General features: G+C 39.3%; 1 protein-coding gene across 1 annotated transcript in view; it reads left to right on the forward strand.

Moving 5' to 3' along the window:
* The window catches only part of LAMA1 (laminin subunit alpha 1), a 134,344-nt gene that overhangs the window by 8,481 nt on the left and 107,255 nt on the right, over window positions 1–18,608 (forward strand). The window contains exons 2-3 of the mRNA XM_087819301.1: window positions 15,051–15,221; window positions 15,795–15,907. Of these exons, the coding sequence (XP_087675427.1) occupies window positions 15,051–15,221; window positions 15,795–15,907 (284 nt within the window). The remainder of the gene's footprint in view (window positions 1–15,050; window positions 15,222–15,794; window positions 15,908–18,608) is intronic.

The following is an 18,608-nucleotide window of genomic DNA, read 5'->3' on the forward strand; positions in this document are numbered from 1 at the left end:
TACTTTTTAAAAGAAACTATTAAACTGTTTTCCAAAGTGGCTACACCATTTTACAGTGTAAAATGTAGCAGTGTCTGAGCATTCCAGTTTCTCCTCACCCTTACTAACACTACATACTATGTTTTTCTGATTATAGACTTTTTAGTGACTGTGAGTAATATCTTGTGGTTTAATTTGCATTTTTCTAATAATTAATGATATTGAGCATATTTCATATGCTTATTAGTTATTCATATACCTTCTTTAGTGAAAAATCTAAGTATTTTTTTAAATTTTTACTGTGTTTTTGTTGTTATTTGTCTTTTGAGTATTGAGTTGAAGAGTTCTTCATATTTTCTGGATACAAATCCTTTATCAGAAATGTGACTTGAGCCCTGACCAGTGTGGCTTAGTTAGTTAGATGTCGGCCTGTGCACCGAAGGGTTGCAGGTTTAGTTTCCCCGTCAGGGCACGTGCTAGATCCCTGGCAGGGGGCGTTTGGGGGGACAGCTGATTGATGTTTCTCTCTTTCTCTTCCTCTCCCTTCCTCTCTCCATAAACAATATCAATAAACTATTCTTAAAAAAAAGAGAAAAAAATGTGACTTAAAATATTTTCTTAGTCTATGGCTTGTCTTTTCATTTTCTTAATGGTGTGTTTAAGGTCTCAAACATTTTTTTTGATTGTTCATTTTATGAAATTTTTATTTTGTGGATTTTTTTGGTGTTATATTTAAAAATTCTTTGCCCAAACTAAGATCACAAAGATTTTCTTCTATATTTTTTTCCTAGAAGTTTTATTGTTTAGCTTTTCCATTTAGGTCTGTGATCCATTTTGAGTTAATTTTGTGCATCGTAACTTCATTAATGGAAAAGACAAAATTGCCTAGGCCTTTTGCCAAACATCAAGTGGCCATAAATGCAAGTGTATATTTCTAGATTCTCTGTTTTGTTTCATTAATCCATATGTCTGTTCTTATGCTAGTGCCCCACTGTCGGGATCCTTTGGCTTTTTAAATAAGTTCTGAAATAGATAGTATAAGCCATTCCATTTTGTTTATTTCCTTTTAATTTATTTGACAGTTTTAGATCCTTTGCATTTTTATTAGTATCAGCTTGTTAATTTCTACAAAATGTCAACTTGGATTTTTATAGGAATTAGATTGAATCCATAGGTTAGTTTGGGGAGAATTGTTGTCTAACAATGTTGAGTGTTCCTATCTATGAATAAGAAACATCTCTTCATTCATATTCTTTAATTTCTCCCAGAAATATTTTATAGTTTTCAGTGTGTTGGTCTTGAATTTATTTTGCTAATTTTTTTCTTAAGTATTTTATTCTTTTTCAATGAAAAAGCCTGGGGTGAATGGACAGCGCTTCGTGTCCTTCCTTGGCGCTCCTGTTTCCAGGATTTCCTGTGAAGTGTGTGGCTGGTCCCGCTGTCCGCAGCTTGCTCCTGCTGGGACCTCAACCTCAGGCTAGGGGTCCCACAAGTTTTCCCCGTTCATTTTCTGCTGAGTTTATGGCTGGGCATGTGTTTCCACTCCCTGCTCCAAATCAAGTTGGCTTTGAGGCCTCCAGCAGAGAAATGGCTTGCCCTGCCCTGGTAATATGTCACGCTGCTGAGCTGGGGGAGCATGGGCAGCCCCGGGCAGAGGGCTGATCTCTCCTACTGGTTGCACCTGAAATGCTGGCAGCTTTTCGTAAAGAAAAGTTTCCCCATCTCTTGTTAGTCTTCCCTTGATTTCAGAGTCCCAAAATTTTGAAAATTTTGTCTAGTTATGTTATTGTTTTTTGGGGAGGAAGGTTTCCAACCTCTTTACCCTGCCATTGCCGGAAGTACCTCTGAAATATTTTAATTTATATAGATATCTTGACTACCATGAATTTGTCTAATGAGAATCCGTTTCTATTATTTATCATGCCGTTAACAATTCACCAATTTTACAATTAATCCATTTCTGATATTCCCCTTGTTAATTAGTAAAGTGCTAATGTTGATAGATAACAGATCACGGTTGTGGGCGCCCCTGGAATATGGGCAGTCTTCCTGATCAGAATACCGGCTGACTACCCCTGGAAGGCGCATCGCCAGTTTTAATGCTAGCTGCTAACGCGTAGCTTAACATGAGTAACACACAACACACACACGGGTGTGCACACACATGCGTGATTTATACTGAAGTATCTTAATTTCATATGTTGCACTAGTTGCCGTTTATGTGTAACTGGATGTTCATCTTGAGTCAAACCTCAGTTTATGTCCTCAGTGTGAGTACTTGTCAGCACACTGTAGTGAAGGACTCTGTGGGATATGCAGTCCCTGCATTCAAAGAAGTGCTATATTGGCAGCTTGGGAGTATAGTCCCAGAAGTTGAAAGAAGGGCTGAAATTCTCCTGTATACCAATTAGGCCCCTAAACTTGCCAACTTATTTAGGGTGGAAACCATGTGTTTGGAGAAAACAGCAGGTAGAGGTCTGTGCTGAGGTGCTAACTGGGGAGGAAGAAACGTGGTAAGTATGCAAGGTGCAACTTAGAACTTAAACTGAAAAACCTCACTGTTCAGTAGCATATCATTTAAAGATTTGCAGCTTGCTCAAAATGGGAAACCTGTATGTGAACTGTAGTGGAGTATGTAGTAAAGGAAGGCCATTTGGTTTTTAGTGGCTTATTCTCAAAGAAAATGTGTTACAGAAGATGTGTGTAAATGTGGTTTATCTGAGAGGAATCTATTATTGTGGTCTCACCTGGGTTCTGATTTCTTCATTACTAATGTGTGAAATAAAGTACATTTTCTCTGCTTATATATCATAATAAAAATATATTATAGGGAAGAACTTAGAAAATAAAAGGAAAATAATATTAAGAATTTTATTTTAATGGGAGGGGGAGAGAGAAGAGAGAAGAGAAGGGAAATAAAAGGAAGGGAGAAAGGGAAGGGGAGGTGGGAGAAAGGTGGGGAGAGGAGAGGAGGGGAGAGAAGAGGAGGGGAGGAGAGAGGGGGGAGCGGAAGGAGAAAAGAGAGAGAGCAAGTGACTCTGAGGGGTACTGCTGTGATGATGAGTGGCATGTCCTTGGCCTTCCTCACCTCTCTCAATCTGTTTTCTTCATCAGAATGGGGAGACAGCCCCACCTGCTATGAATGGTCCTGCTTTTGCTCTGAGAGGCTCTCTTGAAAACTCTTCCTTCTTCATCTGTTACCTAGACCTAGACCCTTTCCTGGAAGCTCAAATGCAAGGTCCTGAGGCAGCCAGGGAACAGATGTCCCGCTATTTTCTCTGACCCACCTCTCCCCACCTTGTGCAAAGCCTTCCCTGCAGGGCCTCTGTGAATAGACACCTGGAAGCCACCTACTTTCCTGCCACATCAGACAGGTCAGAATACTAGTAACGAGCAGCACTTGGGCTTAAGGGGGTGGCCCTCTGTGAGAAATTAGATGATGCTATGTAAATGTCCTCTGTTTAAATTTTAACATTATATTATAACCATTTCATCATGTCTTCAAAAGTATCATTTTCAATATGAATGAACCAGGCCAGTGGTGGCAGCATTCGAGGGGAACAGGACTGAAAAATCAATCCACTGGTTTGCTTAATAAATTTCCCTGTTGGATGCTCAGTAGACTTGTATGTTGTATCTTTAATTTTGGAGCCCTTGAAGGATTTTTCCCTCTTTACAGTAAGCCAAAAAACTTTGTCTTAACTGAAGCACCACATTCGCTCTAAAAATAGTTGTCGAGGGTCTCCAAGAATCGAGTGCAGGATGGAAAGTCTGGAGTTCTGGTTAAATAGTGACTGAAAGCTGCTGGAGGAAGCATGATCTCACTAATCAGTCTGATGATCTTTGTGCCAAGGTTTGGCCGAATTGGCCGACTCCAGAGTGTTAGAACTGGAAAAAACCCAAGAGATCATTTAATCTCTTGAACTTCAAGCAGCAACCCCTGGAAGAAGCTTAGCCATGAACTCTCTTAGCCCACCTGCCCCCAGACCTGCAGAATGAGAATCTGCACTTTAATGACATCTCCAGGTGACTTGTATAAATGAAGTCTGAAAAGCACTGCTGGAATTCTCAACTTCCTCTTTGCAAACTAGAGCACAGAATGACATTCAAATGTCTTGTGCATAGTTTAGTCATAGTTATTCAGTTTGTAGCCTCTAAGGGTCATCTTCCTCTCTCTCTAATAGTGCAGCATTTTTAATTCAACCTTAGATCAAGTCAACATTTTTCATAACACTGTTCTCATACTGTGTGTTTCTATCACCAGGAACTGTAATGTCTTTTCCACCTTTGCCAAGACTGTGCTATGCTTGCAGAGCGGTTTGGGGGGAAAAGTAAAGGTCTCGCATTTATCCTTATTAAATTTGTGCTAGTTTTACTTTGGCCACTGTTGAGATTCCACTAAGTCCATGAGCCAGTGTATCCACTTTCCACAAGCATGATACCTTTTGATATCATTACCTAAATTAGAATTGCTAATATTAAAGAAGAGCCCTGGCCAGTTTGACTCAGTGGTTAAAGCATCAACCTGCAGACTGAAGGGTCCTTGATTCAATTTAGGCCAAGGGCACGTACCTTGGTTGCAGGCTGGATCCCCAGCCCTGGTCGGGGCACATGGGGAGGCAACCAGTTGATGTCTCTCTCTCACATCGATGTTTCTCTGTCTCTTTCTCTCTCTTCCACTCTCTCTGAAAAGCAATGGAAAAAATATCCTCGGGTGAGGATTTAAAAAAAAGAAGAAGGAAGTGTTGGGTGCATGGGGTGGGAAACCCAAGTGTGTGTCCTCTCCACCCAATATATGTTATGTTGCTTCTCTAGTTTTTGAAGGTGTCTTTTTGGGAAAGCACACTTCTTCCCACTTTCCCCATGAGAATGCACCTGTTTGGTGAATGGACAGTCTTCTGCTTTCCAAGGAAATCAGTTCAGATGGAGAACTCTAGGATAACCGTTACTGGAGTGAAGACGAGACCTCGGTTCTTGTCTTCTTGAAGGAAAGAGTTCAGTCAAGAGACAAAGTGCTGTGAAGCAAGCATGAGTTTTTATTGGCCGCAGCAAAAGCACACTCAGGACAACGAAACAAGGAAAGGCTTAACATAGAGAATTAACAGGAGAGCCTAGGCTGAGCTGCTTTAGCTCACTGGGAAGTCAGAGAAGAGGGCCTTGGAGACAGGTTCAGGGGGTTAGCCAGGGATGAGCTGCCACTGCCCACTGCTCCCGTGGTTGCAAGTCTCATGGGGACCCTTAGAGTTTAGGAGATACAAGCCTGTGGGGGAAGAAGAGGGGGAAGGGAATGGCTCAGTACACACTGGGTCCTTTGTCCAGAGGTTTTTTTATTTCTTGTAGGCAGGAATCTTAGGGGAAGTCTCAGGGGAGGACCTCAATAGAATTTTCATAGCTTTCCAAGTGTGCTCTTTCTTGGTCCTGGTCTCCACTGATTGGTCGGCACCAGAGCAGTGGGGTCATTAGTCAGTGACGATGGTCCTGGCATCACCTACCCGGTTTTGCTGCTTTTCTGGACCTGGAACTGAAATACAATGGAGGCCTAGAAGTTATCCCTAGAGAGGAAAGGTCAGGGGCCCTAAACTGCATGACCAGTGATATGCTGAGGGAGGAAAGGTTACCCTGGGGATGAGGTCATTGCTTTCTCAGTTTTGCTCCTTTTAGGCACCCAGATCTTTCCACTCTGGTGACCACCTGTACCTGGCACGTCATCCTTGCTCTGCTCATGTCTGTCTAACTGCCTACCACATTACTAGCAGAGACTGACAAGTTGTGTGACAGAGGGAAAACCTGTGAGTCTATAGTGCAATGGAGGCCAAAAGAAGACAGTGTTTAAGAAAGAGATTAAGATTATTTTTGACAAAAGCTATTGTGAGGTCAAGTAAACTGAAGGTAAACTGCATGTTAGGTTTGACAAAATGGAAGTTAATGGAGACCTTGAAAATGGCAATTTTAGTGATTTAAAGGAACAGAATTCCAACTGAAGTTGAGTGAAAGGCAATTGTGAGGCAAGGAACTGGAGACAGTGAATACAAGTATTATATATGTCCTTGACATAGTAACAGCTTTTTGTCTGTTTTTTTTTTAAAAAAGGAAAACTATTATATTAAATGTGTGTATCTATATAAAGAGGCAGTCCAGTTTTAGAAAAAAATGACAAGGCTACTGGAACTGAGAAAATGCAGTGTTATTTATCCCAGTGTTAGAATGATACCAAGATAATTTAACTCTGTAGTTTTGATGGGAGTGTTTAGTTGTTAAATATCTGTCTATTATTGGTCTCTAAGGTGAAAGATAGCTCGAATAATTTCTTTGTTGTAAAATGTCCCTCTAGATACGCAGTGGAATAAAAGGAGCTGTAGTCGTCGACCCAGCCACCATGGGGTCATTGTACTGGTGTTCAGTTAGAGGCTGTGATGCCAGCTTGAATGCGAGGCGATTTCATCAGAGCTACTTAGACCTTTGTGAGAACCATCCTCGGTTGAAGCTACCACTAGGCACTTCCAGGACCAGTTACATGATCCGAAGCGCTGGTGCAAAATGAAAATGTGGGGCCCCTTGTTTAAATTCTGAAAAATTTCACAACGGTTTCAGCAGAGCATTAAACCAAGAGTGACTATACTGGTCACACACCCATGAAGCAGCCCTGGGCACATTCCTGAACGGGGATGCCAAAGTTTTTAAAGCATAAGCAAGTAAAATCTATACCACAGAGCCCAGAAGTGGCAGAGGAAAGGGGAAGAAATAACTAAGACCTGGAAGGTTTTGTCAAAAAGTTGGTTTTGGGGAAGCGTTTGGGCTAATATGAAAATGTTGAATTAATTGATGTTTTTAGGTATTTAAAAAATGATATAAACAGTACAAACGTTTATATCATATAAATGATAACATATCATGAAACTTCATTGTAATTCAACAGGGCTGGTCATACTCAGTTTAAAGGCTGTCCTTGCTTTTTGACTTTCCTTTAAGTGGAGTTCACTCCTGTAAGGATTTAGAAGGAGTGAGGAGGGGCAGTGTTCTTCCAGGCAATGGGAAGGATATAAAATTTTAAAATACATGTGAACTTTAAGGTGACTTTGTGGATTGTCTATGTGCAATTATGATTTTGATCAGGTAAAATTATTTAAATCATTGCCCTTCAATAACAAGTTAAATTTTTTGGCAACAAAAGAGAAAAACACTTCATGATGAATGAATTATATTTGTCTCTGCAACAGCACTTCTACGCTGAATTAAAAACTGCAGTGTTGTGGAATATAAGTATTTAACAGCCTTTGTGGGAGGAGTAGGGGAGCCCTGATAAGCCCTGTTTTCTGCAGACAGTGTTTGTGCCACGCTGGCTCCTAGGCTTCTTTATCTCACAGTGAAAACCTGTCTTGTCAAGGACACCTTGAGCCCATTGCTATGGAAATAAAAGTCTAGCAAAACCCCGCTAAGGACTTTCACTCGCCACTCCTGGTTTTTCAGAGATTAATCTTCTCTTCATTTTTCCATGTGAGAAAAATAAAACCAACTGTGTTAAAGGCCAGACTCTCAGGAATTTGGATTTGGCTTTTACCTTCCTGTTTGTGGGGGGCTTTTTCTCTCCCTTCTTGTCCCCTTTTCTCACTATGCTGGAAAGCACCTTGGAATCTCTAGAAAGCTTTTCTTTTACTAACAGCCATCAATGATTAAATTGGTTTAGTCCAAACCCAAGTATTCTCTCTCCCTTCCTTCCTTCCTTCCTTCCTTCCTTCCTTCCTTCCTTCCTTCCTTCCTTCCTTCCTTCCTTCCTTCCTTCCTTCCTTCCTTCCTTCCTTCCTTCCTTCCTTCCTTCCCCTCCCTCTCTCCCTCCCTCCCTCCCTCCCTTCCTCCCTCCCTCCCTCCCTCCCTCCCTTCTCTCTCTCTCTCTCTCTCTCTTTCTCTCTCTCTCTCTCTCTCTCTCTCTTTCTCTCTTTCTTTTTCTTTTAGGGGCAGGGACGAGGGGATAAGGCAGCCATTCTCTAGCTAGTGCTTCTGTCTGGCTGCAAGGGCTCCATATCTACAGGAGACTCCAGTCACCCTCATTTAAAACCCTCCCGTGTTAGATTTTTCCTGGCTTAAGATTCCATTTCTGGGAGAGCCAGAAACTGTAAGTAAGTTTTGGTTTGGTGACATGGGGTTTAGCATGAGCAACTCTGTTTGTGGCCTGTTGTCTTGTATTTGTCATTGAGGAGCAAGCAAGAATCAAGGAGGGCAACTGTCACAAGCATAGATTGGGAGCAAAGCCAGCCTGAGGGTTCTTTAGCTAGGATCAAGGTTGTATGAAATATCAGTTGTTTTTCTTCTGCTCCTCTTAGGTAGATGTTCTGAAGAGTGACTTGCAAATAAGCAAAGAAAATAATGCCACTTTACATTTCTATTTGGTTATTTTATCCAAGAAGGTCAAAGAATTGATGAATTAACTCTCTTTGCCATTCTGTTCATTCATTAAATGGAGAAAAGCTATTTTTAACTAATTTTCCAAATAGTGAGAGAGAGAATGGTGGGCAAATTTTCATGGTAGTCTATTAAAGTAAAATTCTAGAATCAAAGTATCTGAGAAAAATGAGCTCATAGAAGTACTCAATAATTGAGGACCTAGAGGCTCCTAGAGGCTGACTTGCCCAGACACATTGTTGGTTAATGTTGGAACCAGGATGGGAGTCTAGATTTAGGCTCCTGGTTCTGTGCACTTGCTGGCAATCTAGGACTGTGAGAGGACATTTCTTCATTCATTTGCTCTTTTTTCATTCAGGCCTCAGAAATGCAGCATTCACATGGGCCAGAGGCTGACCTAGAGCAAACAGGACAGGATTCTGCCCTGAAGGGACTCACATGTTAATCAAGAGTTGTTTATATTTTTTGGACAAGGATAGCAAGGGGAGAATTGGGGCGAGACTGGTCAGCAAATTAACAGTCTGTGTGTAAATGGTAAGTGCAGGGAAAGGGCATGCAGGACGAAAGAACATTTATATTAGCATAGAGGTCAGAAAAGACCTAGGCTTAGCTTGAAGGATGAATAAGGAATGAACAGATATATGAAAGGTGCAAAGGAAGGAAATTGAAATCGATTTGAGGAGCAATGAGGAGCCATTTAAGGATTTTAGACCTGCTCTTGCCTGAGCACATGCCATCATACTTCTGCTTGGCTTATTCCTAACTGAATTTCTTATTCTAGATTCTCTCCTCTAATCTATTTTTAAGTATTGCTGCATTTTTAATATTATACTCCTCAGAATCTGTGAGTAGATGTCTCTTTCCCTCCTGATAGTGAGAGCCTTTGGGTAGGACTAGACCAGCTTCTTTACCTTGGTGTCCCAGGGAGGGGCCTGGCATAGTGCTCTGCACCTAAGAGCTTCTCATTAAAAATTCACTGAACTTCATCCAACTTTCTCACCTGCTTTTCATGACTCGTATGGATATGTTAACAAATATGAATTCATGCATCCGCCTGAAATTCATGTCATTAGAATATCTTAAATATTATTAGAATATCTTAAAATTATGTTAGTAAAATACTTTGATATTTTATCTTGGAATCATTTATTTGCAATACCAGTCTTCTTCTCTAGTCAATTTATAGATATTTATATGACAAGTGGGTGGGATTAAGCAAGTGAGAGTTGGGTATAAGGAGGAGAAAGAAAGAATATGAATGTTTTTTAAAAATCACAAATTTCTCAATTCGGAAAGTTTAATTCCTATTTTTCAAATTTCTCCGTTGATTGAACAAGTAGCTTTGACTGTTTATCAGAACAAAGACTCCTGATACCAGAAGCCACTTTTATTATTCAATCATATAAAATATTCATAATCTTTCATTTCATCCTGTGAAAAATAACCTGAAATGTCACCTCAGATCCTTTTTTAAAATATGTATATTTTTATTGATTTTAGAGAGAGAGAAAGCAAGAGGGAGAGAGAGAGAGAAACATCAATGATGAGAGTCATTGATCAGCTGCCTCCTGCACGCCCCCTGCTGGGGAGCGAGCCCACAACCCGGGCATGTGCCCTGACTGGGAATCGAACTTCAGTCTCCTAGATCATAGGTCTGTGCCAACCGCTAAGACATGCTGGCTGTGCTTACCTCAGATCCTTTAACTAAGAATTGCAAATCATTTTTCCCCCCAGAATATCACAATGATTATGGATTAGGCAAATAACATTTTGTAGAACTTGTTTTTTTGCAAAATAGAAAAGAGCTCATTAGAGAAAAACTTTTGCTTCTCTTGCACACAAATGCATTATTAAGGTCCTGAGCCATTGGCCCTGAATCATTTGAGAAATATTGATAAAGAAGTCGCTAGTCAGCATTTTAGATACTCTCTTTTTAAGATGGTGAAAATATTTTCTACTGTGAAAAACCCAGAAACCTCTAAAAATGTGTTATTCAACTATCTGGAAGTCTCACAGCTGAAGTCTTTGGTATTTGTGTGTAGTAGCATTTTTGTCAGCTTCATGGCAATTTTTCATCTAACAGTAATAAAGGAATTTCCAGCAGATTAATGTGGCCCTGAAATGCATTTAAGAAAAACAAATGTGCTCAGGCTGTGAAGAAAGGATTAAAAAAAAAAAAAAAATCTACTGGTGAATGAGAAGGAATTTATTTCATGCTCGATGGAGTTTGGCCTTATAAAGTCCTTACCTACAGGTTAAATACAGGGATAGAAAAATGATTCCATTGTGTGTCCTGAATGGGGAGAAAGCACAAATTAGTATTACAGTAGCATTAACTAAAGTAAATAATATCTCTCAACAAAAATGTATAATCTAATTTATTAAGTGACAGCTAAGTGATGGTAAAATTTGTCATATGTGTCCTGCAACAGCCCTCCTTCTGCCTTTGATTTTTTTTGTGTAAAATCAAACTTTTGTTCTTGGTAGGTTCCTTTTTTTTCTAAAATATTACAGGTGTCCCCTTTTTTCCCCATTGACCCCTTCCCCCACCCCTACACCCACTCACTTCTCCAGGCCTTCACCACACTATTGTCTGTGTCCATGGGTTACGCATATATGCAGTAGATTCTTCCGTTAATCTATCCCCACCCCCACCTTCCCTCTGAGATTTGTGAGTCTGATCCATGCTTCTGTGTCACTGAATCTATTTTGTTCATCAGTTTATTATGTTCTTTAGATTCCACATATAAATGAGGTCATGTGATATTTGTCTTTCCTTGCCTGGCTTACAAGAGACCCATCTGAGAGCAAAAGATTCACACAGGCTGAAAATGAAGGGATGGAAAAAAATATTCCATGCAAATGGAAATGAAAAAAAGCTGGGGTAGCAATACGTATTTCTGACAAAATAGACTTCAAAATAAAGACCATAACAAGAGACAAAGAAAGTCACTACATAATTCTAAAGGGATCAATCCAAAAGGAGGAAATAACCCTTATAAATATATATGCACCTAAATATATAAAATATAGGCACCTAAATATATAAAAAATTTCTTGGTAGGTTCTTGATCCCAGCGCCCTTTCTCACCCTTTGATTTCCTAGCTTTCCTTCTACTTGAAACTCACATAGTTTTCCTTTAATGAAATATCCCAGTTGTCTTTGAAATGATTCCACAACCTGAGGAACTTTTAAAAAAATTATTTTTAGGACATGTTTTCTCCAGTACATATTTCTAACTTACTTTCATCTAACAGATGTGGTCATATGCCACAAGGAATAGTAACTATTCTATAACTATGAAGAGTAAGTGTAATATGTAAGGAATAATCTTTAGTGAAGTATTTATTGAAATACTAGTATATCTGAGAAGAAAGATTTATTTCGTTTTAATAAAAGATAACCAGAATATGTTTTTGAAATTATTTAAAGATTTTTTTTCTACACAGCCATGCTAACAAAGGAATTTATGTGGTTTTTTTTTAACAATTAAAAGCATATTTAGAATACTAGCAAGGAAATATGGAAGTTCTTTAAAACCTTTCTAGTGCAGGAACTACCAGATGCCAATTCGTATAATCAAGGTATTATTCACCAAAATTGTGTTTTTACGTTCACAGGGTTTAACCTCTCCCTCAGCGACTCAGAGCATAGACTCCTGAGTGCAGAGAGCTTGGAGCCCTCAGGACTGCCCTGTCCCCTCCACCTCCCGCTCCAGCCCCATCACTCAAGGCCTCCTGGGTGGGAGGGAGCCCTGGGCAGGAGGCAGGGAGTTGTCTTGATGTGGAGCAACTGGAGGGGGAGAATTGAGAAAAAGTGGAAACATTTGTTAAGTTAACTGGTAAGGTATTTTTTGATAGGGAAATGCATTGTTAAATCAGTTCCTGCGACCTTGACTTATTTTCCCCGCTTGACTAGCCTGTGAGAAGGGTATGGAGAGAGTTGATTGTACTGCAAATCTAAATTTATACATGTGATACAGAGCCAGGAAAACGTCACTTAGCTATTTGGATAAAGCACCACAGTTTAGAAGCATATTGTATTTTCAGTTATTAACTCATAAGATATGTTCGAACCGGATAACTAAAATATTATGGTCATAAAGGATGGCGAAAATGAATATTTACCTCAGTGTCAAACAGAATAAATATCAGCTCCTCCTGCCATGTAAATATCACTCCCAGGTATTACATGTCACTTCAAGAAGTAGATCATTCCGCCCTAGCTGGCTTGGCTCAGTGGCTAGAGCGTCGGCCCACGGACTGAAGGGTCCCAGGTTCAATTGTCGGTTACAGGCTTGAGCCTCAGCCCCAGTTGGGCGCATGTGGGAGGCAACCAATCGATGTGTCTCTCTCACATAGATGTTTCTCTCTCTCTCTCTCTTTCTCTTCCACTCTCCCTGAAAAGCAATAGAAAAAATATCCTCAGGTGAGGATTTAAAGAAACAAAAGCAGACGTAGATCATTCCATAAAGTGTAAGTGTCTAGTGGTTGATAAAAATAATAATTTGGGCCCAGCCCGAGTGGTTCAGTTGAGTGTTGAAAAGGTTGCTGATTGGATCCTGGTCAGGGGCACCTAGGGAAGGCATCTGATGGATGTTTCTCTCTCTTTCTCCTCCTCTTTCTAAGCATGTCCTCAGTTGAGGAGTAAAAGCAATACTGCCCTAGCCGGTTTGCTCAGTGGTTAGAGCACCAGCCTCTGGACTGAAGAGTCGCTGGTTTGATTCTGGTCAAGGGCACGTACCTCGGTTGCAGGCTCCATCCCCAGCCCCAGTGGGGAGGCAACCAATCAATGTCTCACTCGCATCGATGACTCTCCCTCTGTGTCTCACCCCACTTTTCCACTCTCTCTAAGAAATCAATGGAAAAAATATCCTAGGGTGCGGATGAACAAAAATAATAATAATAATAAATTATTTGTGGAACTGTATAATTAAATGTAAAGGTTCGTCTATTTTCTCATAAAACCTTTTTGATTAAAAAAGAAATCCCTTTAAAGAAATATGATGAAAATAAAAACTTTAAGTTAAAAATGAAAATATATATAACATATTAAACAGTATATGATGTGTCTGTGTTATGCTTCAAAATTAATAATAATGTTCTAAAATACAAATATTCATTTATTTTTTTATTGAGAGACTAGGGGCCTATTGACTTTAATGGGGTCATGCTACTATGATAGAACTACTAATAGATAGCTCTGTTTTATATGGAACATCTTTGAAAGACTACCTAATAAGTTAAATTTTAGCTAGATGCCTGGTTAGTTTCTTAGTGCAGCAACTCTTACAAAAATCAATTTTATTTTATAAATTAAATTATTAAAATATTTATAATAAAGATTTTTGAAAAGATTAAGCAGTACCTAAAAAAGTCAAAATTGAAGACATGAATCCCTTCTATATTACTAAAATTGTATTGTGCTTTAAAATATTTCACTGGAAAATAAATATTTCAGAAATAATATTGACTCTATATTCTTTATAAAGAAAAGATTATCTTCTGTGATCTTTGAAGATCAAGTTCTAGTAAATTAGAAACCCCCCTACTTAGCTAAGACCCCTCCTCTCAATACCCTCTCAGTTCACAGTGCCCTTTCATGCAGAATGCCTCTTCAACATCGAGTACACTGTACTTTCTGCATCTTCATAGAATCTCACTGCTATTATCTTCTTGTACCAAGATAAAGCCAAATCTCTAAAGAAACTGATGGATAATTTTTCTCACAGTCATCCAAAAATTGTTTTCTGAATAACTTGGCCTAGCTGCTTAAAGATAAAATTCACTGGAGACAAAAGGACTGTACAAAGGCAAAGATTAATACTGAATTGAAGATAATTTTGAAAACCGGATCTTTGTGCTCTCAAGTTTTATTCACCAAAGAAAATAGGCAAGAATGAAAGAGGAGAGAGAAATATCCTAGGTAATGATGGGAAGACCTTGTAAGTACTAGCAGAGGCAACCAGAACTAAGTGGGTAGAAAATGGATGCTCTTCTTTTAAGTGAAAGGTGTTTGGATTTCATTGGCATATATGTGCATTGGATCATTTCAAACTTTTCTTAAAACCTATTTTCCCAACATTTCATTATGAAAAGTTTCTATCAGAAAAGTAGAAAGAATTGTACAGTGAACATCTGCCTTCCTACTGATATTCTACAGTGAACATTTTACTCCACTTTCTTTATCACCTGACTGTCCCTGTTCCTGTCTCTATCTATCCATCATTCCAGCTTATTTTTTGATACATTTCAAAGTGAGTTGAAGGACAAAGTACACTTTGCTCCTAAACTGTTCAGCATTTACACCAACATTTTTTGACTATTTTTAATTGTTTGAGGTAAAACTTACATATAGCAGAACGTACTAATCTACCCAAACCTCATGCATGCTATGATTTTTCACAATTGCACTCTATGATTTTATTACCCCAGAAGGTGCCCTTTGTCCCTTCACAGTCAATCTCCACCCTCTGCTGTTCAGAGTTATTTCTCATAGATGAGTTTTTCTTGTCCTAGAATTTCATATAAATGAAACTGCTTTAGTGTAAGACTTCCTTCACTCAGCACATAGATTTACAATCTCTCTTTGATTCACCTGAAAAGTGAGATGAAGTAATCCTATCCTTTTGAGCTCAAGTGGCTGAGCTGATTTGGTGAATTTTTCCTTTCAGGCCTGTTTCCTGCCATTCTCAATCTCGCCAGCAATGCTCACATCATCACCAATGCCACCTGTGGTGAGAAGGGGCCTGAGATGTTCTGCAAACTTGTGGAGCACGTGCCAGGCCGGCCTGTGCGGAACCCGCAGTGCCGCATCTGTGATGGCCACAGTGCCAACCCCAAAGGCAAGTGCTGCTCCTTCTATTTGGAAGTACCCATAGGGATTTATACTTTTTGAAATGATTGTGAAGACTTTTATTAGAAAACCATGAACATTGTGTTCACCTTCACTGCTATTCACTTCCTCTAGCATATAGTTTAGAAGTTTAAATTTAAAAAAATTTAAAACCAAAGCTGGGAGGTATGCATGTTTATATTTTCTTTATTATTTTATTTTTTAATTACAGTTGACATGAAATATATTAGTTTCAGCCACTATGGAAAACAGTATGGAAAGTCCTCAAAAATTTAAAAATAGAACTACCATCTGACCTAGAAATTCCACTTCTGTGTATTTATCTCAAGAAACCCAAAACACTAATTGGAAAAGAAATATGCACCCCTACGTTCACTGCGGCATTATTTGCAATAGTTAAGATTTGGAAGCAACCTGAGTGCCCATCAATAGATGAATGGATAAAGAAGATATGGTACATATGTAATGGAATATTACTCAGCCATTAAAAGAGTAAAATCATGCTATTCGTGACAACATGGATGGACCTAGAGGGCATTATGTTTCTATTTTCTTTTAACAGAACGCCATCCAATATCAAACGCGATAGATGGTACCAATAACTGGTGGCAAAGTCCCAGTATTCAAAATGGGAGAGAATATCACTGGGTCACAATCACTCTGGACTTAAGACAGGTAAGTAAGGCAAGAACCATTGAAGAAAGTCTGTGGGTTGCTAAGTTGTCTTCTGATGACCTTTGGGCAAGTCTGCCTTGATCTTTAACCATGTTTACATTCTGTTCTCGCTGTTTTCCCACCAGGTGAAGTTAAGTGATATACAGAAGTAGTCCATTTCTCACTCCCAGAAATCTGAGAAAACGAGTGAACTTCTTTCAATGGGGTTTGATGTTCTTAAAAGCTGGGTCAGTAGGGTACCCTCATTCATTCAAGATCCTATGTCAGGCTGGGTGCCAGACGTCGACAGACACATTGTGGGTGGTGTGGGGCTACAAAATCCATGCATTTTCTCCCTTTCAAGCTTACTATCCTGCTATTATCATTGTGCAAAGTTACTGTTGAAAATAAGGTTTGGAAACAAAAGGGGAGAGTGTTAAATCTCTTGACCACGCCTCACCCTTGTCATGCTGTCTGTGAGGGCCATGAGTAAGGTGGAGTTGTCCAGCACTTCTGTGAGCAAGCCTTCAGCTTGAGTTGGGAAAGGCAAAGTATAATTGGCTTAGGCCACACTTGCATCCTCTTGATTTGCTTCCAGACCACGTAGTAGAATGGAGAAAAATATGGTAGGGGCCCTGGTTGCCCCCAAATTCCTGGGAATAGGAAATAAATATCTGAGTGGAGGGGATGAAAATGAGAGATGCAGTTAGGGTCACAATTTCTGATTTCAATTTTCAAGAAACACCATTGCATAATATTCTTATTTATTTCCATTCAGTTTCTCTTGTTAACACAATATCACGTGAAATGTCAGTTGAGACAAATAGTTGAAATGTGCACTACAGAGTTGTAATAGGAATTTGGGGGATTTAATGACAAATCATTATAATTCTTTGAATAACTGATAGTTTAAAATGTGCAAGATTTTAAGGATAAGACATGGCAATTCTGTGTATATTCATGCACAAGGAACTTTTGATCTCTTATAATAAGGTAAGAACCAACATGTGCAGCTCAGGAGACATTTTTCCAAGCTTTGGTTCATAGTATTACATAAGTAAAATAACACTTCTGATGATTTTCAGCCATATGTCCTGAATTAATGTTATGCTTTAATATTTTCAAACCCACCTAGAGAAAAAGAAAGAATGCCCTTTTTACCCTGGCCTTTGTTTTTTGTTTTGTTGTTGTTTTTTAAATACATTTCTATTGATTTTAGAGAGAGAGAGGGAGAGGGAGAGAAAGAGAAACATGGATCGCCTGTGTCCTTCATGCCGCTTACTAGGGATTGAGCCTGCAGCCCGGGCATGTGCCCTGACTGGAATTGAACCGGTGACCTCTCGGTGGTGCATGGGATGACCCTCAACCAACTGAGCCACATCGGCCAGGGCAACCCTGGACTTTGTTTTTGTTGTTGTTGTTGTTTTAATATATCTTTATTGATTTCAGAGAGAGGAAGGGAGAGGGAGAGAGAGAGTTGAAACATCAGTGATGAGAGAGTCATTGATCAGCTGCCTCTTGCACGCCCCGACCAGGGATCAAGCCCGCAACCCGGGCATGTGCCCCGACCAGGAATCAAACCTTGATCTCCTGGATCCTAGGTCAATGGTCAACTGCTGAGCCACGCCCAGCCGGGCTGGACTTTGTTTTTATTTCAGTGGGAAGGATGCTTCTGCAGGAAATTTTGATTTTCCCATCACATTTTCATTTCCTTTTTTAAGGGAAAAAGTGTAACCATTTTGATTATTAGAAATGTGATTATATGAGTTTGGCCAAAGCAACAGTTGGATATTTTATGTATTGACTCCAAATGCATGTTAGACTGTCCTTTGTCTTGTAACATGTCATGCTTGACTTCATCCTCCAGGGAAACTGAGTCAGCTTGAGAAATTCCACAGGGCATCAGTTTTAGGTCTTTAAGGCATATTTTAAAAACAGGCATGTGCAGTTGACTCTTGAACAACGCAGGGGTTAGGGGCACCAACCCCCATACAGTTGAAACTCTGCATATAATTTTTGACTTCACAAAAACTTAACCACCCTCAGTATCCATAGGGGATTGGTTCCAGGACTCCCTTGGAAACTGAAGTCCACAATTGCTCAAGTTTCCTTATATAAATGGTGTTAGAACAATGCATACAGTTGGCCCTCTGCATCTATAGATTTCCAACCATGGATCAAAAACAGTACAGGAATTTATTGAGTTAAAACCCATGTTGTTCAAGGGTCAGCTGTACATATAGTTAAAAACCTCTAGGTAATTTCCAGAGTTTTTAAGATAAGCTTCTAAATTAAGATTATTTAAAATAATTCATGCTCAGTAATTTCTTTACCTTTTACACAATGTAAAATCTCTGTTGTGCTTTTAGTTTTTAAAACAATTGCATTATGCTTACATCTTAGCAAACCTTTCTCAGATGTATTTATTTATTGAGCCTTTATATTATGGATATTTTTTATTGTGTAGTAAGAGTATTACATATTGTGGTATGCATGTACCCTCCCCTGAGGTTTAGGGATTTTTAAACATTGTTTTATGTTTTTTTTATCTTGCTGAACACTTTTCAAGCTAAATGCAGTCATTGTGACATTGTACCAACACAGTATTTTTTTGTATCTCCCAAAAATAGGACATTTGTTCTGAATAGGCACCATGCCATCAGCGCCTCTAACAAAATTTCCAGTAGTTTCCTAATAACTATTTCTACATTCACATCCAGTT

This window comes from Miniopterus natalensis, chromosome 7 (assembly GCF_054644295.1).
Source record: "Miniopterus natalensis isolate mMinNat1 chromosome 7, mMinNat1.hap1, whole genome shotgun sequence".
Classification (NCBI taxonomy): Eukaryota; Metazoa; Chordata; class Mammalia; order Chiroptera; family Miniopteridae; genus Miniopterus; species Miniopterus natalensis.